This window comes from Neolamprologus brichardi, chromosome 23 (genome assembly GCF_056152115.1).
Source record: "Neolamprologus brichardi isolate AB-2024 chromosome 23, ASM5615211v1, whole genome shotgun sequence".
Lineage (NCBI taxonomy): Eukaryota > Metazoa > Chordata > Actinopteri > Cichliformes > Cichlidae > Neolamprologus > Neolamprologus brichardi.
This window is the reverse complement of record NC_142125.1, coordinates 31,377,032-31,401,874: the sequence shown is the minus strand read 5'-3', so window position 1 is coordinate 31,401,874 and position 24,843 is coordinate 31,377,032. Positions and strand designations below refer to the sequence as shown.

The following is a 24,843-nucleotide window of genomic DNA, read 5'->3' as shown; positions in this document are numbered from 1 at the left end:
TTTAATTTAATTCTTGTGACTTTCCGCCAGCAGTTGTTTCCAGGGCACTCAAATAGCGTGTGTGTGTGTGTGTGTGTGTGTATGTGTGTATGTGTGTGTGTTCGTGAGTGTGTGTGTGTGTGATTAGAGATGCGGTTGCGTCACCGACACGGCAGCCGGGACAGATGACTGGCGCAGATGTTGAAACAAGGCAGCGACAATAAAACAGGAAATTGCACTATTTGTACTTCAAGGTAAAAGCATGAACTCCGTGTGATTTCACTCATTGGCACTCCATGTGTGATTTAAGTACATCAGTACCTATAACAGGCAAGGAGAACTGGGTTATTGAAGAATAGGGATGGATGATCTGGGCTGATCAACAGCTTATAACAGGCCCAAGGTCTAAAATGCATTAGCTAGTCTGTCTGGACTGAGTAATGAGTAATTTGTAGTTTGAGTGTAGTTTTGATGGACTGTTGCTGGGACAGTGTGAATAACCCTCAAACCAAAATGATACAGTGAAACGTTTTATTTATTGATTGATTTAGAAAAGCAATATTCAGAGTTCAAACAAGCTGAAAGAAACACCAACAACATTATACAAGAAAACATTAATAAAGATGCCTTGATATTTCTTTTATTTTTTAACTGCATATAGTCAAGCAATGTAGTCTAATTGGACCTTACCTCAATTGTTTCATGTTAGTTTAATATGGTAAAGCAATGTATTTTGAAAGTCTTGAGCGGAAGTTTATCTCTTAATTGTCTGTCTCTTGCTCCTGGCTCTACTCTCGGCTAAGATACCGATCAGCAGTTGGCAGGACCGCGAGCGGGGATGCGTGGTTCCGCTCTGAGTGCTTGGGAGCTGTTACTGCACGAGAGTTATGCCAGCACTTAAATATGTTTGAACCTCTGAGGAAGCAGCTGGACTCAAAGTGACAGCCTTAAGTTTGAGAAGTGGTGCTGTCCTGGTGCAGGACGAGGCCGGTCAAAGCTTCCCTGCAGGAAGAGTTCTCACCTTCCGTCGGGACTTAGACTCCGGGCGATCACCCTGAGCTCAAAGTGCAGGATGAGACGGGGGGAGGAAAAGGACCCACTCGGACGTCACGCTACCGTTTGTGCCGACGGCGTGATTTAGGAGTTTTCCACCATGGAGGAGAAGTTCAATAGACTCATCTTCATCCCCATTGCGGCGGTGCTCTTCCTCATGATCGGCTATCAGTATGTGTGCCCGGCGGACAGCAACACCTGCTACTTCAGACGTGACGAGAAAGGGCTCTTCCAGCGCTACTCTGCGGGGCTGGAGCTGGTTTACACGGAGCCGGAGGCGGACGAGGATCTCCCCTCCAAAATCACATCCAGATTCAACTTCACGGAACGGGACCTGGACCGGCGCGTCGACTTCAACATCCGCGGGGACGATGTAATGGTGTTCCTGCACATACAGAAGACCGGCGGGACCACGTTTGGGCGGCACCTGGTCAAAAACATCCAGCTGGAGCAGCCCTGCGACTGCTTGGCCGGCCAGAGGAAATGCACCTGTCACCGGCCCGGGAAAGCCGAATCGTGGCTCTTCTCGCGGTTCTCCACGGGCTGGAGCTGCGGGTTGCATGCAGACTGGACCGAGCTCACGAGCTGCGTGCCTGTAGTGATGAACAAGAGGGACAAGATGAACACCTCAAAGAGCAAAAGGTGAGGGGTGACCTGCTGGACAGGTGTGATCTGTGTTTGTGAACGCGATTTGATTAACTTATTATTTCATCAGTGGATCCGTTTGCTCAGCTGATATGGTCACGGTTATGGTTATTTCATTCATTCATTCATTCATGTTTTAACTGCTTCTTAAACAGACAAATTCGCTCAACCAGCTACATCTTACTTGTATGTCAACCCACTGTATGTGCTACACATAAGTTGTTTCATAAGTGAAGCACACTATCACTCTTGAATCACTTATTCATTGTGTTAATAAGCCAAACAATGAAATAGAAATAAAGTCTGCTTATTCCTCTATTCAAGTTAGCCATAGTCTCTCCGACATATGTATGCAACAGGGCACTGATTGACTGATTGATTTCTAATTTATTCAACCTCAGTTATTCAGATTGATTCACTCATTTATTCACTTTAAGCATTTGGCTCTCTTATCAGCTTAAGAATGAATAAATCAATGAAATAAATGAATGAATTTGAAAATGAAACTTAAAGACATCTCTAACCTCTCTTTCACACTCACTCACTCAATCAGTCAGTAAAGGAGAACAAAAGAAGGAGTGCATGCATTAAAAAGCCAATCAGTCAACTGTATTCTAATTCAATCATCCATTAAGTAGGTAAACAAAAGGGCAAATGGATAAGTGACTAATCAGGCTAAACTAATGAGTGAGTGACTCAACAAGCAAGTGTTAATAAGGTGGGCCTTTCACAGTTTGTTCATGTTTTAAGCAATTTATCGTTAAAACCGGACGATCCTTTATGTATTCACCTTGCATATTTTTCCTACACATTTTTTGGTACATTTTTTGCTAAATACTGAACTGAGTGAACGTGTGAGCTACAGTCTTGAAATCTGTGCAACCCTCTCAAATGGAAATACTTCATATTTAACCCTCTACCTAAATAATCAAGACAATGGGTTTCCTTGGAAATGGTGTGGCAGCCAGTTAGGTGCACCTTCCCAATAAAACAAATTCTTTAGCTCCGGGGGGCATTCATGAGATTTGAAAATAATTTCAAATTCTGATTAGTCCACTAGACAGTTTTCCACTTTGCCTCAGTTCATCTTGAATTCGTTTTAGCCCAGGGAATTTTGCACGAGTCAGGGGTGAATTACATTGAGAGAAAATGCTTTTCAGATGTGTTCCAGAGCCCATGCAGTGATTTCCATTAGAGAACGATTTCTGTTTGGAATACTCTTTCAATGTCCACAGTTATTTTCAAATCACTGTATTCTTCTGTGTGTTTTTAAATGTGTTTGTAATTTTATAGTTAATAGGCTAAGATATGCATTGGGACAAATAATTATTAGATTCCTTGTTGAATTTGTAAGTTTGCTCACTTACAAAGAAATACACTCTCTTCATGTTTATGGAGAGAGGCAGAAATGCAGAGAAAAAAAGACATAAAATTGATATCATTGCATATCATTCAATAAAATAAGTGTTTGATTCCAAAGCAAAACATGACTTAGCACTTGGTGAAGAAATCCTTGTTGCCAAGGACAGCGGTAAGATGTGTCTTGTAGTTGGTCACCAGGTTAGCAGACATTTCAGGAAGGATTTTAGACAACTTCAAAAAGTCTTTTAGTTTTTTGGCTGCTGTTTGGCAGCTTGAAGCTTCAGCTCAGCTGAAGGAGGAAGGTTCTTGTCAAAGATTTTACTTGGCCGTGCCCATTGGTCCATCAATCTGTTGAAGTCATTCTGCACCCTTAGCAGAAAAACAATTCAATTCAAATTTTATTTATACAGGGCCATATTACATCAACAGTTGCTTCAAGGAGCTTTATATTGTAAAGTAGACCCTACAATTATACATACAAAGAAAAACCCAACAATCATATGACCCCCTATGAGTAAGTACTCTGGCGATAGTGGGAAGGAATAACTCCCTTTTAACAGGAAGTCATAGTATATGGTATCACAATGAGATAGATGGTAAGGTGATATGTTAAATCACAAATCATTAATATGTTAAATCTAATCCAAACATGGCAGATCAATTTGATGCCAGAGAGCTCCGTTTTCTCTGGTGGGGAGGTTAGAATGGAAGAAATTGAATCTGTGGCAGGTGTGCTTAATACACATAACAAGCTGCCATCAGGAGTATTGATTAACTGATTGATTGTTTTTTTTTGCTTTTGAACATGTAATGATCTGTTGATTGATACTAATGTAATGTGACCTTGAGGGTCTTTAAAGGCGCCTATAAATAAAATGTATTATTATTATTATTATTTTTTTTTGTAAGTTGCAAACTTAGAAATTCAGAAGGGGATCAAATAATTATTTTCTCCCACTGTAGATCTGCTTTGCTTATCTTGAAGTGCCAAATCAACATTGTAGGTCATGACACCAATTCTCCTTATTGGCATGTAACGCAGGGTATAGGGCTGATAAAGCTGCAGTGTCAACATGAGCACCGCTTTGCATGTCCACTCCAGCACACTTGCAAACAGCTGAGCAGACAAGCTGCTTCCTCATCCGCAGGTTTGTTTCAATTTGCTGTAATTACAGGAGCAGCACAGCTAAGCTTAAGGTAGTAAATCACTTAAGAAGGGCACGGTCCTCTGAGGTGTTCCTGCTGCGTGTTGAAGCCAATTTGCTCTGCAATTGGTTGAGAGAGCAAATCTCCATATGTTACTGTGAGTGTTAAAGGGGCTAGACAAGGACGAGGAGTGCCTTCAAGAATCCTCCAAATCCATTAACTGCTCTCAGTGGCAGCCATCAGACTTAATTTAAGGCTTTGGAATAGTTTTGAGGAGTCACCTCAGAGCCAAATCAGCGCTATGAGTGAATCAACAACACTTCAGTCAACACTTGTCAACTCAATATAATAGCTAGAGAAAAATCAGCACTCATTAGCGTTGACATTCAGCTGGCTGGTGAGGTGACTTCATGTTTAAAGATGGAAACAAATCTGGTTTATGCAGCCCTTTCTATTTTAAATAGTCATTTTATATTGTGTTGTGAGTAAAAGAAAACAGGAAGTGGTAGATGGGAGATCATGCTTCCACTCATGGAGATAATGACTGTAAAATGAACACTTGTGGGTGTCAATTATTCTGTGGCTCATATGCACCAGACAATCGCTGATATAGGACACCAAAGTACCTCGGGGGACGAGCTCACTGGTAATGTGACATTGATCCATGCAGAGAACCACTCATTCTGCCATTCCACAGCAAGGTCAGAGGTCACTGCTGCTCCTGAGTGGCTTTTAGAAATCTGGCATCTTAATAAGGACCGAATCAGCGACTGCTGTCTAATGGCATTCAGTGTGCTGCTGCAATTTGCTGTGTGTATGTTCTAGAAGAAGGTATCAAATCGGAGCCAAATGCACCATGAGTCACAACTCAGCTTATACCCGTGAATTTGTTGGAAGAGCTGTGAGTCATAACTCACTTAACAGCCACAAATCTGTCACCCGAAGTTTTCATTTCCTGCAGCATAATGCTTGCTTGATTTTCTGTCCGCCACCTTTAGGAAGAAATATTGGGGAACCATTACGCAGCGCAGAGCGCCGTGGAAGGAAAGGAACAATTAAGGGAAGGCTTTCTGTCGTTTTAGATTAAAGCTGCTGAATCGCAGAGTCATCTGCATTGCCACCAGGTTTCATGCAGCTTTATCAGAACTGAAAGGCTCTTGTCTTGTCACTTCAGCCGATGCAGACCATTCACGATGGACTGTGACGCACACAGCGAAGGCAGCAGGAGAAATAGAACTGAGTCCATGTGTGTGTTTGCGTTTTTATAGAGACGTGTTACGACTCATCTTAATACGATATGTAATGCTACTCTGATCCGTTCTGTAAGATCATCCTGCCTCGCTAGATTTATTTGTATTTCAGCCTTGATCCCTGTGTTCTAAAGAGAGGTTAAACAGTGTTAGAGCTGTTTTCCCAAATATCTATAATCCTCGCTGCTTTATACTATACCGAAGTTAGGGCATAATCATAAGTAGCAAAGCACTCAAAACGTTTTCCCTCGTCTGACTGCAAAAGAAAATCCAACTTAGTCAAAGCATGTTGATATTAAAGTCACAGATAGCAACGAGAGTGCAGACAGTCAGTGATCAAACATCCTGGGAATAGATGAAGCCCACTTTTATCTCAAGGCTACATTAAGCAGGATGTGATGTAGTTTGCAGACAGAGACAAAAACACATAACATGGGTAAAAAGTTTATATTTGATCATTTTCTGCTACTTTATATGTTTCAGAGACCTTTATTAGCTTGATTTTTTTCATCAAGGTTAAGCTTGTGCTTTTGTACCTTTTTGGCTTGTGCACCTGCCGTGTATAGTTGGAGGGTCCGTGCATAAGTATCATTTATCTGGAGCTGATCTCATCACATCCCAGATGAGCAGGCATATCCTGCTTCCATTGTTTAACTCCTGCTTCAGTACCGATGCCGCTTGAGTGGTCATAACTCATTTCTTGAGTTGTTGTCACATTAAGTGAAGACATGTAATTCAAAGTCGTAAAGCATCGGCTTGCTCTGTTATCAAAGTTTGTCAATGAAAGCTTTAAAAGGATGTTAGAAAAAGGCTTTAAAGGAAAAAGGAAGGGCCAATGTAGAAAATCCAGGAACTGCCATTCTTCTAACAGCTGCTTCAGGCTAGTCAGTCCCCACAGACTCGCAAATAAGGTTTTGTATCTAGTTTGTTGCCTCTTTCCTGTGTTGCGCCTTTAAATTTCATTGAATTAAATTTTCCAGCGTTTAATGGCTTTAATTAAATTTAGACTTAAGCAAAGTCCTTGTAGAAGCAAGTCTTGCAACTTGGCAGCCATATGGAAATAGCTCTGGTTAAGCTTATAAGACTTGATGTTTACATCCCTAAGAATAATCAGCACCCGTGCCTTGTGTTGTAAAGGTGGGAGGGGTAAAAAATCCACCAGGGTCATCAGAAAGGCACTGTCCTTCATGGGTTTCTCTTTAATAAGCCTACGAAACTTCAAGAGAGCATTACATTAATACTTGGCATCCTGGGCGCGCCCCCCTCTGATTTTACCCCTCACGTTGGATATCTTTTGGCCTAGTTAAGAATTTTTTCCTCTTCTTCCAAAGGTACTGCTGCTTCTTCACTCAGCAGGGTGTAACAGTGACTTGATGGTACAGTAAGTTGAAAAGCCCATCTTTGAACCCCCATGTTCTCCAGGAGTCTGGTTGTTGACGTGGCCACACACAAATCTGCTGCATCCCACCTCTATAGGGAACACTTGAGTACACCAGCTGCGTTGTTCTGCCTCTGCTGCTGTGTCTGTGTATTTTAGCCTTTTGCATTTATGTGGTGCCCACTGCAGTCTCCTTTAGCTCTGTGTGCAAGGACCGCTACAAGATTCACCACAAGATCTGTGAGTAGTTGTAGCGATCTCTGGTGGAAAAGAGTTTCTGCTCCGGATCTGCTCCTTTGTCTTTCAGTATCCAGTAGGGCAGCTTCCACTCTTGCAGATTGTTTTGATATAACACTTCTTGGTCTTACAAACAGGGTGAACTTTATAGGACTAGGCTTAGGACAAGGCATTGTGGGTACTTTTCCTTCATTCCAGGATGACCATCAGTTGACTTAGGATCTCATTTTGCCTCCAGGTGTATCACCCTTGACAACGGCAATTATATTTCTATGGCATTTTCATTATATATAAACTCAATGTGCTTAACACATAAGATAAAAACTAAAGAACCTGTGTAGGTTTACAATGGCCTAAGACTGTGAGAATGGCAAAAATAAAACATGGAGAGAAAACACAGCTGTTAAGTGTAAGTCTGTGCAGGGAAAAAAGGTGTTGAGTCTGTTTTTGAATGTGTGCACAGATTTAATTGATCTCAGGTCAACAGGAAGCTTGTTCCAAAGTACAGGAAGACAGTAACTGAAAACATGCTTGGATCTGATTTGAGGAAGATTTAAAAGATCTCCACCTGATGACTTGAGAGACACCGTGGTTTTTTAGCCAAACGTAGTGATGTAATGTAGTGAACACTAGGCGGATCTTCTTTAGTTTGCTGGTTTAGGTTCTTGGATATGGAGAAAATAAGATAAGGCATGGATAAGCTAACTTGGATAAGGCAGCTTGGATGATGAAGCTCATTTGACTTCCATCTCTCTCTATGTGAACCGATGGTGTTTCCCATTTGGTCCATTGGGCATTATTCTGGTTAAAAATGTTTTTCTTAAACATCACACAGAAAGCAGTTTCCTTATAGACTGCCATTGTAAATAAGACATCAGTGAAGCTGCTGAGAGGACTCCTCCAGTTGCTACCAAGGTTGATTGTCTTTTTCAGTCCATCAACATTTCATAGACTGAAGGTTTTCATAATCTTCCCACCGCCTGTGAAATATTTCTATGATTTTGTCCCAGTGTAAACACAAGCGAGGCTTCAGCAGGTGAGTTCCTTTAATAATCATTGTTTTTAATCATATTGATTATAGAACTGCTTTTGACTATGGTGGGAAAACTTTCATATTAATAAAAAATAAAATGGAATGTGGCAACTGTATGAATGTGGCCCCTAAGGTAAAAACCAATGCATTTGATAACTTAACTACAGTTTTTTTTTCACCAGGTCATGTCATGCAAAGCGACTGGTTACTAGGCAAGAATGTATATGTCCACTGAAGCTTCCCAGCTTTCTCTAGCTGACTGCATAATGAAACATATTTTGGTCTCAGGGGATTTTGAAATGAGGTGAAGTGTGTCTAAAAATTCCTTGCTGTACCCTGAATGTGGAGAATATTTCAGGGCATGTTCACAATCTACACCTTGGCTGTGTTGTTATCGGTCTCTTTTCATGGTCACACAATTCAGTGATGAAATATCTTCTCTACCTGGATTCTTCTTATTAATGTACTTCGGGAATATTTTGCACATTTGCTGTGTGTTGTTGGTCCTGCTGGTATGTTCTGGATACAGAAGCACCATCTGTCTGCTTTTGAGCAGCACTTCATAGTCACCTTGAAGTCACCTCTCTCCTACACACACTGCCAGTGTGGAAACTAATAACACAAGCAAATACATAAACTACAGCAGGATATTAGAGAAACTTGACCATACCTGCACTGTAATTGGTGGAAATGTTTCATATCTGTAATTATCATTTTATTCTCTTTATGCTGCTGTCATTGTAGGTTGTTGACATATTGAAAGATTTTTCAGTGAGTGAGTGAAAAAACAACTAAAATTAGAGACTGATCACTAATCAACTCCTCATTTTTAGGTGAGTTGGCATAAAACACAGGTTTAGTGTTCAGCTATAGGGATGCATCATGCAAACAGTTTTTCTTGCTTGTAAGACCAGCAGCAAGCTGGTGACAGTGAATTTGATAACACACAACACAAACACTCCTTTCACAAAAGTAGAATATAATGGGAACTGTGATTGCCATTTCCCGTTTTTTTCCCCCCATCCACCCCTGACTTAATCTAAGCAGCATACCCAGCTATCCTTATGTCTCGTAATTTCCCTCTGAACACGTAAAACTTACATGGCCACTTCAAGTAGTTTTTGATAGGCAGACCACTGCCAAAGCCTCCTTCAGGGCTGTGCTCACAGCACGGGGCTATAGCATTCAGATCGCAGCGGGGTATGAAATTGCTGTAAGGCCACATGTCAGCCCTGCTTGAATTGCCGGGCAGTCTTGCTCGTCCTCGACTGCTGGCCTCACACTGAGCAGTCAGAGAGTGTAACCTTACTACTGACCTCATTATTTCAGATTTAAACAAAGAATGGCCAGAACACAGATGAGCCAGGGTTTTAATTAGGATTCCTTACACATATAATGTGGTCTTAGCTATTAATCTGGCAATGGCACCCTATTACTGATGGCCATAATGGCTTTAAAGGCTTTAAAATATGGAAAGACAAGAAACAGGAAGCTGACATGGTTTAGTAACCAAGAAGGCAAAAAGGTAAGAAAGATCTGATCAAAATACTGAAATACTTTATTATTTATGGAAATAATAGTCTATTGGGAGAAAAACGTCTCTTGACATTAATCTTCCCTCACAGTGGCAATGAGTCAGAGAGCCTTATGTGGAGATTTCAGAGAGGGGTGTGTATTATTGAGGTTTTCTTTCATTCTGAAGGGGGAGACCTTAAATGTCTGTGGGCATAATGCTGTCTTTTTACTGTCAACCTTGCCTTTGACTGTAATTCAGTGTCTATGCTTTCGCATGAGGTCATTTCAGGCTGCTGACAACAACACAGCTGTTAAAAATCGGTGTGACAAATGCAAAAATAAAAGAAAATGAGAACTCCAGGAGCCAGAAATCATAAAAACACTCCAAGTGGGTGTGGGATTCCTTTAAATGACAATTTGTAACTTTTTAAAGACAACAACGTTAATTACACCAGATGAGTTTAAATAAAGTTCATAGTCAGTAAAATCTACTTCTGCGTTTAATTTCATGCATACAGTATTTATCTTCTGGTATGACAGTAGCTTATAGTGGCTAGTTTTTATGAGAAATATTCCTGTACATGTTATCTGCTTAACTTATTAACTTAGGGTTATTAATCTGAGCTAGCACTGGCTGGTGTGACAATGCTAGTTTGTGCTACTGTTATAGTACAATTTAAAACAATGGGGGAGATAACTGTTAGGAATGCAGAGTTGGCAGGCAGCATACCTGACAAGCGACTGAAGAGACAAACAATGAAAGTAAAGGATACTGTTGATTTAGTGTTTTTTAAACATTAGTGGGTAGTCTAGGCAAGCCAACCCTGGAAAGTTTAGGCCTGACAATTTTAATTTTAGACAATAAACATCTATGGCATTATTTTTGTGCCACTATTCTGTCAGTTCAGCCTTATATATTATGTTTAACCCAAGTGACCACCCGGTCAGCTAGTGGGTAACAGGCATCTCCGAAAAAGTTAGAGCACTTTTGCAAATATGTGATGTCTTGATAAATTGAGCAGATATTTGAGGTTTACACAACACCATTCTCGCATGAAAATATCTTAAAAGTTTATTTTGTGACCCAGAAAGAGTAATATTTCAAACTCCGCCACTCTGTGTTCCTCCGCTACTGCCTCGTTTGAGTTTTGGACGAAATGGATTCTGGGATATTGCATTTCGTCATTTTGAGCTGATTGGAGACCAAAACAGCCAATCAGATTTTTTTGCATCCAAGTCTGTGATTGGCTGGTTTTGTGGCACAAATATAACGGTGTACAGAAATGTTGAGAGCACAAGCAACACATTGCGAGCGAGCGCAAATGCAAAAACTGAGCGAGAGGGGCTGCTATGGTGTGTGTGTGTGTGTGTGTGTGTGTGTGTGTGTGTGTGTGTGTGTGTGTGTGTGTGTGTGTGTGTGTGTGTGTGTGTGTGTGTGTGTGTGTGTATGGATAATAGCAAACACTGAAATACATTTTCTGCACGCAGCAATGAATTTTGTTCACTCAAATTTAACTTTTCTTCGCTCAAAATAAATTTCTCCTCAAAATGCAGCACTTGCACCTGCAAAGTTTTTTTTTTTTTTTACGTGCGCTCAGAATAGTGGCACAAAAATAACGCCATAGACGTCTGATGTATGTTTCTGATATTCGTGTAAAGTTTGATGCCCCTAAGACTATTATGTCTACTATCTTTTTTGTTGTCTTTTTTTTTTTTGTAATTCTGTGTGACTAATTTTAAAAAATTAAGAGATTTTAAGTTAGCCACTTACGAGATAAGTGGCATTATCTCATACGAAACTATAATCTGCCTAAATGTTACACTGTATCCTTGAAAGAACAGAAAGATACCAGTCTGAAATGTAGAGTGTCGATTTTTGCACACCTCTGTATAGGAGACATTTCACAACTTCTAATTCGTCACTTGCTGTGGGTGGAAAAGTAGATGTACAGTACCTGACACCAGAGTTTTATTTTTAGGAAAGGGTAAACGTACAGGCCTTTTGGGAGATCCTATGCTGCAGCCTGATATTGTGATGTAGGCTGACAAGGGATAAAATCTCCACAGGTTTAGCATTGAGGGTTTTTTTTTTCCTTTGCAAATTCTTCCTATCCTTATACAGCTCTGACTAGCCTGTGGTGGTGGCAGACGAGGTATATGTCACCAAGTGTTTGATGATGAGGTGTAGACGCTTGATGCGCTCAATCCGAGGTATGTGTTAGCGTATGTCTTTTCACACTCATGACACAACATATCCTCACCAGATTCTTAGTGACGTCTGTCTGCATTCAAAATATCACATTTTGAATGACTTGTCAGAGGCTGATTTATCCCCTAGCCTGTTATGCCAGTAAACCTCAATCACATGCTTTATGATTCAGGTCACATTTACAATATATATTTTTTAAATAATTTTCTTTTCTTTTTTTCTTTTTACCAAACTGTTGACCTATTGATATTTACTCTGATTACTTATTATGCTTTATTATTTATACTTTATGTATAATTTATTTTTATTTGTTGTTTTAAGTCTTTAACAGATCATTGATGCATTTGACATCTGATGAAAATCATGTATAGCTGCCTTGAAAAACTGCAACCTTATGGCCCCAGTATACATGTAACATTGGTTGCTTTGCTTGAGGAAAGTTACTACAGCTATGTAGCATTTACACCAGTGCTTAGGGTGTGGGTAACTGCAGCAGTATTCTCCTGAATGACAGGTGTCACTTCTCAGACAGCACCTTATCTCAAGTAATTCTTGCTTCTCCATTTTCAACTGGAAAAAAAAATTGACATAAGTGCCAATCTTCCCTCCCTGAGCCTGGTTCTGCCAGAGCTTTCTTCCTGTAAAAAGGGAGTTTTTCCTTCCCACTGTCACCAACTGCTTGTTTAGTAGTCTGGTTGTTGATTGATATCTAACCATAATAAGAGAGACACAGAGAGTTACACAAACAAGTATCTTTTATACAGAAATTTATTTTGTGTGTAAATGTCTGGTTTAAATCCTTCTCCTAAAAAGTGCTGTAAAGAAATAGTGTTATAGTAGAAGGAAAAAAGTAAAATTGCCCGAATTCTGAAAAAAAATCAAAGCTTTCACTGCACTCTTTAAGGCAGTGAGCAGTGTCCTGTGTTTTAGTGAGAAATAAGAGATATTTCAGAGGATCTTGGTAATCTTCATACTCCTTCGGGGGATTAGGGGCAGTCGAAGACAGACTTTATTGTGGGGGAGGGGGTGGGGATGGGTGGGGACTGGCTGTGTTTTGGTGTGTGTTTAGATTTTGTTCAAACAAGGGGAAAAAAATCAAAAGCAGGAAGTTTTTGTTAAAAAGGATTAAAATCGGTTAGATCTTTTTGTATAAGACGGACGAGCCAACATGAAACTGCTAAATTGTTTAGGGACTACACTTCAGATTTAGTCCTTTTTACTTCATTTTAGTATCCTTTTCAAGTGCAGTCTTCCTTTTATCCCTACTCTATGTACATGGACCGAGAGGAAAAGCTGACACCTGACGAATCTGCAAAGATTAAGATGTCAAAGTAAGGTTGAGGCTAAGACACTGTAATGACTAAATCTGCACATGCCAGGTAAGTGTGCTGATGTCCCTGGTGCTATTCTTGACATGGTTGTCTCTAAAAAAGGAAAAAAAAAAGAACCTTATGGAGAATTACATCTGAAAGGCAAACATTTTTATTTTTTTCATAAATGGAGATTTCTGTTGCAAATATAAATTTATATTGAACTGTTGATTACTCAATTCAAATATAAGTGGCCTCCAGCTCTTCAGGTAGTCTATCACCCAGTTTTTAGCAAAACCACACCTTCACACCCGGCTTGCCTGGACACCGCGTCTTTCTCCATCCCCTTGTCTCCACACCACCGTCCCTGAGACATTTTTTATTGCTGAAAATAGCTTTTGATATCTCTGACCAATGAAGATCACAGTGCAGCCCTTGCCCATCTCTTCTCTCCTCAAGCTCTCCCTCTAAATCTATGTTCTGTATCAGTTATCAAGCAGTGGTACCTGCAGATACTCTCCACAACTGGGTAATGTTTCGGAGGGGAGAGTGCACTTCTGAGACACCATTTAGTACTCAAAGAGAAAGTACTGTGTTGTAGTTTCTGTGTGTGCTGTGCTTGGTGGACGGTGAACCCGCTGTGCTGCAGATGGGGACAGGGATCATTTTGCTTGTAATTGGGACACAAAGATTAAATTAGTACAGAAGAGTGAAAATGGATCCTGCTTGACCTCTTGGTCCAGAGCCTGATGAGATGAGATTTCTGTGGTCTCAGTTCATCTGAGCAGCTTCACTCGATCATCCTGATAACATGCCCTTTACCTCTGCCCTCTGCCATTCCTCTTCTAGTTGTCTAACTTGTTCCTGGATTTGCAGATGTCCGCTGTCTGTAGGGTTTTTTTTAAACTCTTCTAACTTTTTCCTTCTGCTCTTCTGTAGCCTTCCATTCACCAAGAGGCAATTTGAGAAAGAATGACAGCTAAATGCAGCGTTAGCTGCTGTAGACATTTATATACAGGCTTATTCTGGCCTCATAAAAAAAATCTAAGGATTTTTTTCCATGGGTGGGACTGGGGAATTTATTTATACAGTTTAACACTTAGATTATCTTCTTCATTGGGGTTGTTTAGGTTTGTTTTGACAAGATTTTCATTATTTGATGAATTAATGAAAGAAAAATATTTTCCACAACCTCTATCTGATGTTATTCTGACTGAACTACAAATACAAATTTACATTAATATATTTGTATTAATAAATCCTAAACTTGGATAGACAGCTGGGTGATCTTCTATGTAGCTGGATTGTGCTATCATACCAGTCTGTGATAGCTAGTAACTGATACCATACGTCAGGGACAGGGTGGTGGATGGAAATAATGCGCACCGATTCATACACCTGCTATGTCATCCAAATAGAAAAAGTAAATGCACAAAGAGGAGTTTATTTACAACTTGTAGCATGAAAAGAAAGGAAGTAGATAATGCAATAATGAACTTACTTACTCAAATTACTTACTGACTAGTAACCACAAGTTACTATAAACACTAATAACTAGGGATGGGTATCGTTTAGGTTTGATCCGATACGGTACCAAACTGGTACTTTTGAAACGGTGCCGGTGCTTAAATGGTGCTCAAACCGGTGCTTAAAGAAGGGAGAACACAAAATTGGTCCAAAAACCTCTCATGTTCAGCTGTTTTTTTTGTAAAAAGATAACAATGTTAGCCTTTTCTGCAGCTATAGGGCATATATGGTATCACTCTTGGCTGGAAGCAGTGCTTAAACAATGGAAAAAACACAAACTTTGTCCAAAAACCTCTCATGTTTAACTGTTTTCCACTTTTTCTTTGGTCATTTTAGCCTTTTTGGCCAGAGTGAAGGGAGTACCTGCCATCAAACAAGAAGACAGCCGCATGCAACTACAACGGTGTTTGCTAGTTCACCTTACATGCATTAATGTAATAACGTGGTTAGCCTACTCAACGTAAATTATACACGAACAACATTAAACTACTCACGCAGAGAAGAACGGCTGCTGCTGCATCATCATCCGTCATCATTTCTGCTACACTGGCAGGGCTAGGGGCCAGGACTCTACTCTTCGGGTTTTTGGGGGATGTTGCTAACTCCGGGTCGATAACAGGCACCACACCCGCAGTAGAGGTGCACGGTGTGAGGTCTCGCAGCAAGCTATCAAATACGGCGCATCTTTCGGCTTTTAAAAAAAACGCTATGTGTCGCCAGGTGTTTCATCAGATTTGAGGTGTTACCTCCTTTGACAGTATCACAGTATCAGCTTAAAGCACTTGTTGCAGGCTGCTGAGTTTGCATATTTTGCTGTGAAGTACAGCCAGACTTTTGACCACTTTGCCTTGAGCATTTTTAATCTGTAGCTCTGCTCTAAAAGAACGTACGTACCTGGACCCGCCTACTATCCTCGGAAACGTAAAATGATTGGCTAGAATTCAAAGTGTATGACATCTCAGGAAAAAAAAAAAGCACCGAAATAAAGCACCGAAATGTGCGCTGCTTTTCGGTCTGGTTACTACCGTTTATGTCAGAACCAGTGCCATCATGGCACCAGATACCAGTACCCATCCCTACTAATAACTAGTTGTTTCTTCTCTATTTACTCAAATCATAATATTGTTGGCAAATCAGTCAATTTTAGCATTTAAAAATGACTTCTGGAAAGATGAAACTGAAATGTGGAGACAGCAGGAGCGTGTGACTAAGGATGGCGGTGGCTGAGGCAATTTGTAATTCCATGTTAGATCCCTTGGGGGCAAAGAAACACCTCTAAAATTGATCTGCTCCAACTGCGTAAGTTATCAAGTCCCGGGCTTCAGGAGCGAAATTGTCCTGCCCTGTGCTTGTTTTAAGAGTCACTTCTTCTCCCATCTTGGCTGATAGAAATACCTCAGAAAGCGATACTTCATTCACAGCGTGTATTGTAACAGTACGAAGCTGAGCCATAGCAAATACGAGGGTCTCAAATACAACATAATCCATTTTCAGGTTTTAAAAGAGAAAATAAACAAGATTGCTGTTGATCCACACAGCTTCTCTATTGGCTGGTTTTTCAGTGGCATAAAAAGCTTCCATCAAGGCTTTTATCATGAGTCTGATGGCGTCCTTGATGGTAGTGAGTGAATTAACAAGGCACATATCGATCTTTTGCTGTGAGTTTCCTCTGTAGCTTTTTGATGATGATTTAGAGAGTAAGAGAGAGACAATCAGGAAGAGAGATGGAAAGAGGGCGATCAATAGTGTTTGCAGGTTTGCTGTGTGGAGAAAGGTGACAGGCAGCAACGAGGACATTGACAAGGTGTCGGATTGATCGCCAGCAAAATACGACAAGCCGATTTAATTCTGCCTTCAGGACCAACATGCATGATCTCACACCCACTGTTGTGTGTTGGCAATGACTGAGCTATTATTTGACCGTAGCTTTGTTCAAACTTCTCTGAGGTTTGAATGAGCATCAGGCTTTGGCTCGATCGATCAAGAACCTGAAAACATTGAAAATGTTCGGGCCTGAAAGATTTGACACATGTGGAATTAACCAGGACTGAAGGCAGACGATATCTGATATAAATGGATGATAAAGAAGAGATCATGCTGGCTAGAACTAACATGCAAAAGCAATGAGCATCACAGGAAAAGGTTGGAAAGCTAGAGTTTCTCAGCTCTGTATTGCAGATTATAGAATGTCAATTACTTGGAAAAAATAATCATTGGCAAGACTATGTCAAGTTTAACTAATGTTAATGTTAAGTAATTGGTGCACCTAATGCTAAATGTTAGGGGGTATCTACAAACATAGAGCCTGTAATCTCAGGTATCAATCAAATAGCCACTAGAACAGTCATATAAAGAAGCTTTAAGGGGTGGCTGTAGCTCAGGTGGCAGAGCAGGTCAGCCACTAATCAGAAGGTCGGTGGTTCGATCCCAGGCTGCCTCCTGGCTGCATGCCAAATATCTTTGGGCAAGATACTAACCCCATGTTTACCTACTGGTGGTGGTCAGAGGGCCCGGTGGCGCCAGTGTCCGGCAGCCTCGCCTCTGTCAGTGCGCCCCAGGGCAGCTGTGGCTACAATAGCTGGTGGATGACTGAATGTAGTGTAAAGCGCTTTGGGGTCCTTAGGGACTGAGTAAAGCGCTATACAAGTACAGGCCATTTACTTTATTAAAAACGGGTTTATAGTTCAATTCAATACAGTTTTATTTATACAGCGCCAAATCACAACAACAAGGTGCTTTATATTGTAAGGTAGACCCACAATAATACATGCAGAGAAAAACCCAACAGTCATACGACCCCCTATGAGCAAGCACTTTGGCAAAAGTGGGGAGGAGGAAGCAATAGTACAGGGTGGGCCATTTATATGGATACACCGTAATAACATGGGAATGGTTGGTGATATTAAAGTCCTGTTTGTGGCACATTAGTATATGTGAGGGGGCAAACTCCTCAAGATGGGTGGTGACCATGGTGGCCATTTAGAAGTCGGCCATCTTGGATACAACTTTTGTTTTTTCAATAGGAAGAGGGCCATGTGACACATCAAACTTATTGGTAATGTCACAAAAAAAAACAATGGTGTGCTTGGTTTCAACGTAGCTTTATTCTGTCATGAGTTATTTACAAGTTTCTGACCACTTATAACATGTGTTCAATGTGCTGCCATTGTGTTGGATTGTCAATGCAACCCTCTTCTCCCACTCTTCACTGATAGCAACACCGCAGGAGAAATGCCAGCACAGGCATCCAATATCCATAGTTTCAGGTGCTGCACATCTCGTATCTTCACACCATAGACAATTGCCTTCAGATGACCCCAAAGATAAAAGTCTAAGGGGGTCAGATCAGGAGACCTTGGGGGCCATTCAACTGGCCCATGACAACCAATCCACTTTCCAGGAAGCTGTTCATCTAGGAATGCTCGGACCTGGCACCCATAATGTGGTGGTGCACCATCTTGCTGGAAAAACTCAGGGAACGTGCCAGCTTCAGTGCATAAAGAGGGAAACACATCATCATGTAGCAATTTCAAATATCCAGTGGCCTTGAGGTTTCCATTGATGAAGAATGGACCCACTATCGTTGTACCCCATATACCACACAAACCATCACTTTTGTTGTTCCAACAGTCTTGGAGGGATCCATCCAATGTGGGTTAGTGTCAGACCAATAGCAGTGGTTTTGTTTGTTAACTTCACCATTCACATAAAAGTTTGCCTCATCACTGAACAAAATCTTCTGCGTGAACTGAGGGTCCTGTTCCAATTTTTGTTTTGCCCATTCTGCAAATTCTGTGCGCCGATCTGGGTCATCCTTGTTGAGATGCTGCAGTAGCTGGAGTTTGTAAGGGTGCCATTTGTGAGTAGCTAATATCCGCCGAAGGGATGTTCGACTAATGCCACTCTCTAGTGACATGCGGCGAGTGCTACGCTGTGGGCTCTTGCTGAATGAAGCTAGGACAGCCACTGATGTTTCTTCATTAGTGACAGTTTTCTTGCGTCCACATTTTGGCAAATCCAACACTGAACCAGTTTCATGAAACTTAGCAAGCAGTTTGCTAACTGTAGCATGGGAGATGGGTGGTCTCGTAGGGTGTCTTGCATTGAAATGACCTGGTTACTGCGTTCACCAGATATCAACACAATTTCGATCCGCTCCTCACGTGTTAAACTCTTCGACATGTCAATGGCTGTGAACAAAGAGAAATCCATATAAATGGCCCACCCTGTATATGGTATCACAATGGTAAAATGACCACATTAATACTATCCTTAAATGACTGTGTGAATTGCCAGTCTTGGTAGCCAGGGATCGGCCCACCAGGAGCTCACAATGCACCCGACCCCTATGGTGCCTCCTGCAGGTGGGGGGCCCATGTCCCTTTTTCGGGCTGTGCCTGGCCGGGCCCCAGTAACCCTATCCCTGCCAGGATGAACTGTTCCCTTGATGGTCTTCTGATAGGGGTCTTCTGAATCGCTCTCTGTCTGGTCCCTCACCCACGACCAATTTACCATGGGAGACCCTACCAGGGGGCAAAAGCCCCCAGACAACATAGGCCCTGGGATTCCTGGGAGACACAAACCCCTTAGGTAGTGATTCGCGGAGGGGTTACTCCGCAATTCATTTCACATTTTCTTTTATGTGAAAAGAAAATGATCCCTTTACTCTGCAGGCCTCCGAACCGCTGCCATTGTTTTCGCCCTTTTCAGCTAATTATCCTGGTCCTCTGTCCTGTTCGCTCTCTGCCCTGTCACAACTAGTGGACAGAAAACGTTAGCTCATGAATGCAGGGAAACATTTATTCTAACAAATGAGTTAATATTCCCAAGTAGCCAAAACAAATTTACTTTACTTCAGCTTTCAACAAATGCTCTTTAACAAGACCTTCCGTTTTAGAGTGAAATGTTTCTACTGAAAGCACTTTAGCCACTTCAGATTCAAAAGAACACTTCCTATGGTTGAGGACATGGTTATTTTCTGCTTTCATAAACGCCATAAAATTCTCGATCAAAGTGAGAGTTTATGTTTGCTGCATGAGAAGACTCCAACCACACACCCAGTGAGGAATCATTCTTGACCTTCTTTGCGTGACCCCCGCCTCTGTCCCTGACACGAGTAAGCAGAGAGCTTTGACATTTACTGCTCTTTGTCAATAGGTCATGATGAAAGCACAGACACACAAAGGCTGCTTTGCATGGACATTTATTGATCTGACTGTCTTGTGGTTAGCTGTACAGATAGATGATAGGCGCAGGAGGAGGAAAAGGCTGAGCTGTTTTCCAGGAAGTACAACAAAGGCTGTTTTTGTGAGGCGCTCTTGTGTGCCCATCCATCTACTGCTGTCTGTTCAACTCGGTAAAGACGGCAGAGTAATTCACTTAGCTTGCACTGTGCATGGCTATTATCTCTGGATGGTGTGTCTGTCTGCGGGTGTTCTGCTGTGATATCATTACACCACTCACTTAAGTATATATCACAACTGATTGATATTGCTGTCTGGCAATAATTGCTAAATTGCTGACCTTTTTGGGCTGTTTGGCTGTGCAGTCTTTACTCTGTAGCACAAATGCTCTCTCAATTAATCACATTTAATTCAGTTTAGCATTGAAGTTTAAGCTATTACAGCTGTACAGATGCTCTTTTTACATCCGGTATACATTAGATCCAACAGTCCAGCGTTCTGCTAATACCACGTCCTGGGACTCATGTGGATGTTACATTTGCAAGAGATTTAGACGTCAGATTATTCCAATCAAAAGAATTCACTACCACCTTTCTGGCGAGATAAACTACAAGATGTCTCCATCTTGTAGTTGGAGACTGGTTCTGCCGGAGATTTCTTCCTGTTAAAAGGGAGTTTTTCTTTCCCACTGTCACCAAAGTGCTCGCTCATAAGGGGTCATATGATTGTTTCTCTGTATGTATTACTGTAGGGTCCAACTTAAAATATAAAGCACCTTGAGGCAACTGTTGTTGTGATTTGGCGCTGTATAAATAAAATTGAATTGAATTGAATCCAGAGGCCCTTTGTCCATACCTCGACGATTCAAAACTGTTTTCACAGCATTCGAGGAACCTAAACGATATTTGGCATCTGGTTTTAATGTTGTGTTGCATCACCCAAAGAAGTATTTAATGCTACAGTCAAACACTTCTGCTTTTCTTTCACTAGCAAAATGAGATGAAATTCATCTCCTTTTTATTAATTTCTTTCATAACATCACTGCAGTCAGCTCTCCTTTCATGATAGGTGTCCTTTTTTGATTTTCATTTTGTCCTTTGTAAAAATGTAATCAAAAGTATTTTTCTTAAAGGACGATGACTAAAAATTAAAAAAAATATTAAAGAGAAATTTACAAAAGCTCAGTAAAACAGGAATGAAATGTATAATGTCTTGAAAAATAGGTGAAACAAAGGCAAAATTAAGCAGAGAAGCTTAGAGCGAGAGGGCTTGAACAGTATAGAAAGCATAGAAGATATTAAGGGCTGTGTAAAATAACAACATAAATAAAAGAAATTTGAGCTGCTAATGATAGAACAGCCACATAAATGATTACACTTTGCTACCCTTCCTAGATGGCAGCAAAAATCCGAGTTCGTTAGGATAATTTTTGCCATTGCAGTATACACTCAGTACTGCAATGGTTTCGTGTCTGTACACTAGTTTCATGTCTGCACGGGGCTCTCTCCACGTACTCTAACTTCCCCCCCAGAGTCCAAAGACGCAACTCTTTTATTTATTAAAAGGGTTTATTAATATTTTTTTATTATTAAGAGTTTATTAATTCTAATTAATTGTCCTTAGGTATGAATCGTCTCTTCCTCTGTGATTTTTAGATCTCAGAAGTTGTCGGCTGTCACTCAGGGAAATTTTCAGTGTTTTGTTTTATAAAGAGGCTTCACAATAACTGTGAAGCATTTCAAGCCTGACTGATAAAAACTGTAACTCAAATTAAAGCACCATGTGAAATGTGTGCGTTCCGGCACTGCTTTTATTAGCACCAGCATACTAAACCCACCTTCAGCTAATCACGCAGTCGCACACTTGCACACTCATATACTACACTGTAGAAAGAAACACACAAACCATAAGGGATTATTACACCTGCAGGGTAACAGTTGGTTCAAGAAAGGTACATCAACAAGTCATAAGACCAGTAGATGAGGAAATTTTTGCGTTATGTGCTAAAACCATTCTTGCAAATAGGTTTAAAAGAGAATTTTCCAGTGCAGTATTGCTGGTAAGTGTCCTTGGAGCTGAAACCTCCCAGAAAGTAAAATTCAGCTGTGCGGAATGAAAGAAAGAAAATCTTCCGCTTTTTATTTTATTTAGGCCTTATGTCAGGCTTCTGCACGACATGGTAAGGTCATGGTGATCTGTGCACACAAGATGAACGTTTTCAATTTCTCCTTTATCTACGCTGTTTTCGTTTAGAAGAAGGAATAAAAAAACTTTTTGAAAATGGCTGAATTTCTCCTGCCGATGACTCCCTCAGTCACCTTGTTGTTATGCTGGTCATCACTGAAATCAATAGATAAGAGCAGAAAGCTGTGTTTGTTCGCTGAAAGGCTTCCATGCAGCTAGGTTACAGCAATTTTTGAAATGCTGTTAGAGGCAGATCAGAGACAGGAAAGGTGCTGGAGATGAAAAAACTCATTACTAGAGGCAGGAAGGAGCAAATTGGTGTGACAAAAACAAAAATAATTCCACATTTGCAGGATATTAAATGCTATGCGTGCTTGGTTTGTGTTTCTTTCAATGTCATTATTCTCTAACACCCTCAGACATACTCAGTGATGTTTTTCATTTAAACCCTAATCAGACTTTCAGTGCACTCCATATACTTCCAACGCTGTGGTATCTTTTTTCCGCTCATATTTCTTTTTTAACTGTGGCAGGATATGAGAAATTTGATGTTTAGTTTCATCCTCCTTCGCTGTGTTGAAAATGTGACTCGCTGACACGTTTCTTCAACCTTAGTATCTTTCTCTGAGTACCGCCTGTACTCAATACCACGTGCTGTTGTAACTCAGTTGAAGTTTGAGGTTTTAAAAGAGAATGATAAAAAATATATCTATGTAGTGGTTGAAAAAACATCATAAACTGTGAGCGGATCAGCTGAAATATGAATTTTTGCCTTTGTAAGTGAAATTATGTCAGTATGCAAATATTGAGTAGTATTGGCAGCAGGTGGTTAGTTTAACATGGCATCAAAACAACAAACAAAAAGCCTGATTTGTGGTATTAGGGGAAGTCATGTTTATGCTGGTAAACCTTCATTATTATTTTTCAGCTATGCTAATGTAAATATTGGCTTACTTTAACTCTTCTTTTTTTGTGCCAGTTAGGCTCTGCCCACACATACACGGTCATTTTTGCCTGTAGTTTGCTAACACTCGATGCCGACTGGAAATGAAGACCTTTGAGACCTTCAAAGTAAAAGCTGGACCTTTTTAAACATGTTTGCTCTACGTTCACTTAGTGAACTTTATGTATATACAGAAATGAGTGTGGGTTCAGATTTTTTATCTACCTCTTGGAAAAAAGGAGCCTGGTTCTGAATGCTGCTGGGTACCTCCTCCTGTCATATGTCCAATATTGTTGGATCTTCACCTTGGAATTCATTTTAAAGCTAGTGCGATGTGCATGTCAAGCACCTCGTCTAACGTGTCTCTTAATCTGTCTCTGCAGGAATTTCTACTACATCACTATGCTACGTGACCCTGTGTCACGCTACCTCAGTGAGTGGAAGCATGTGCAGCGTGGGGCTACCTGGAAAACTGCCCTCCACATGTGTGATGGCCGCCCTCCCACTCAGGATGAGCTTCCTGCCTGTTACAGCGGTGAAGACTGGACAGGGGTGCCCCTTCCTGACTTCATGAACTGCCCTTCGAACCTTGCTAACAACCGGCAAGTCCGCATGCTGGCAGACCTGAGCCTGGTGGGATGCTACAACATGTCGTCCATGAGCGAGCTGGAGAGAGGCCGCGTGCTGCTCGCAAGCGCCAAGTCCAACCTACGCAACATGGCCTTCTTTGGCCTGACGGAGTTTCAACGCAAGACGCAGTATCTGTTTGAACGGACGTTTGGCCTGCATTTCATCCGGCCCTTCACGCAGATCAACAGCACGCGAGCTGCTAGCGTGGGAATCAGCGAGAAGGTGCGGTGGCGCATCGAAGGGCTCAACGCCCTCGACATGGAGCTTTACGAGTATGCCAAGGAGCTGTTCCTGCGGCGCTACCAGTATAACCGCCAGAGGCAACACCAGGAGGAGCGGCTCAGGAGACGGCAGGAGAGGCAGCAGAGACAGCGGCTGCACAGGACCTATTTGGCTGAACTCTGGAGACTGGGAATAGGAGGAGGAGGAGCAGAGGAGGTGGAAGAGGAGGAGGTGAAGGTGAAGGTGCTAGAGGAGGTAGCCACCACAGAGGACTATGGCAGCCAGGTCGTGCGGTGGTGAGGAGAACACGTGAACTGCAAACACTTCATCGGTGACTGACGGCTGGTTGATTCATTGTGCTTTACTCCCCTCCCTCTGTCTTCCTCCATCTCGCCTCTGCTGTGAATCTGCCAAAACCTCCTGCCCTCCCAGTCTCATAGCGCTTTGTCAGACTGCCGAATGGTGTCTTAATATTTATGATGGATGTATTTCTCATGGCGACATTTTGTATTTACATTTTTTTCTTATGGCTATTTTTGGCACTGCAGTTGTGAAATTGATTGATTGATTTATTAGCAAGTGCTCTGAGTGTTCTCAAAGCAGCAAAAATGTTTCTTAAACCATCGTTAGAAGAACTAAGTGAAAAACAAGTGTTCATTAAGGAGGCCCATTTTAGTAAATTTCAAACTGGTGACTGCCTTGTGGTGAAGGATCCTCAGTGTCATGTGTGTGATCTTGCGCTGTGTTGAACAGTGAAATCTTGTAGTTAATCTGTGGTGTTTGGCTTCGTAGGAATATCAAAGCACAAACCTGGCAATAGTCTGCAGTGTGTTTTCTTCTTTCCGACTGATTAAGCTGCAATATAAGAGAAACAGTCGAAGCAATTTCTCGCAGGAAATGTGTTCAATAAAAATATGCAGCAGCCAGTGATGTTAATTTGTACCTGATGGACTCTCTGTTATGCATGTGTACATGCAAGTGTTCTTGCCTTGCTCCTTTTTTTCACAGCATGTTCTCACCATAAAAATCTGAAATCT

The 24,843-nt window shown here is 41.3% G+C and overlaps 1 protein-coding gene across 1 annotated transcript; it reads left to right on the top strand.

Annotated features, from left to right (window-relative positions):
• The first annotated feature begins 792 nt into the window (after positions 1-792).
• Positions 793-24,831, top strand: LOC102786162 (heparan-sulfate 6-O-sulfotransferase 3-B-like). The gene is made up of 2 exons (XM_087835948.1): positions 793-1,674; positions 23,338-24,831. Exons 1-2 carry the CDS (start codon positions 1,133-1,135, stop codon positions 24,104-24,106), a joined length of 1,311 nt encoding a protein of 436 aa, XP_087692074.1. The 5' UTR covers positions 793-1,132; the 3' UTR covers positions 24,107-24,831.
• The last annotated feature ends 12 nt before the right edge of the window (positions 24,832-24,843 follow it).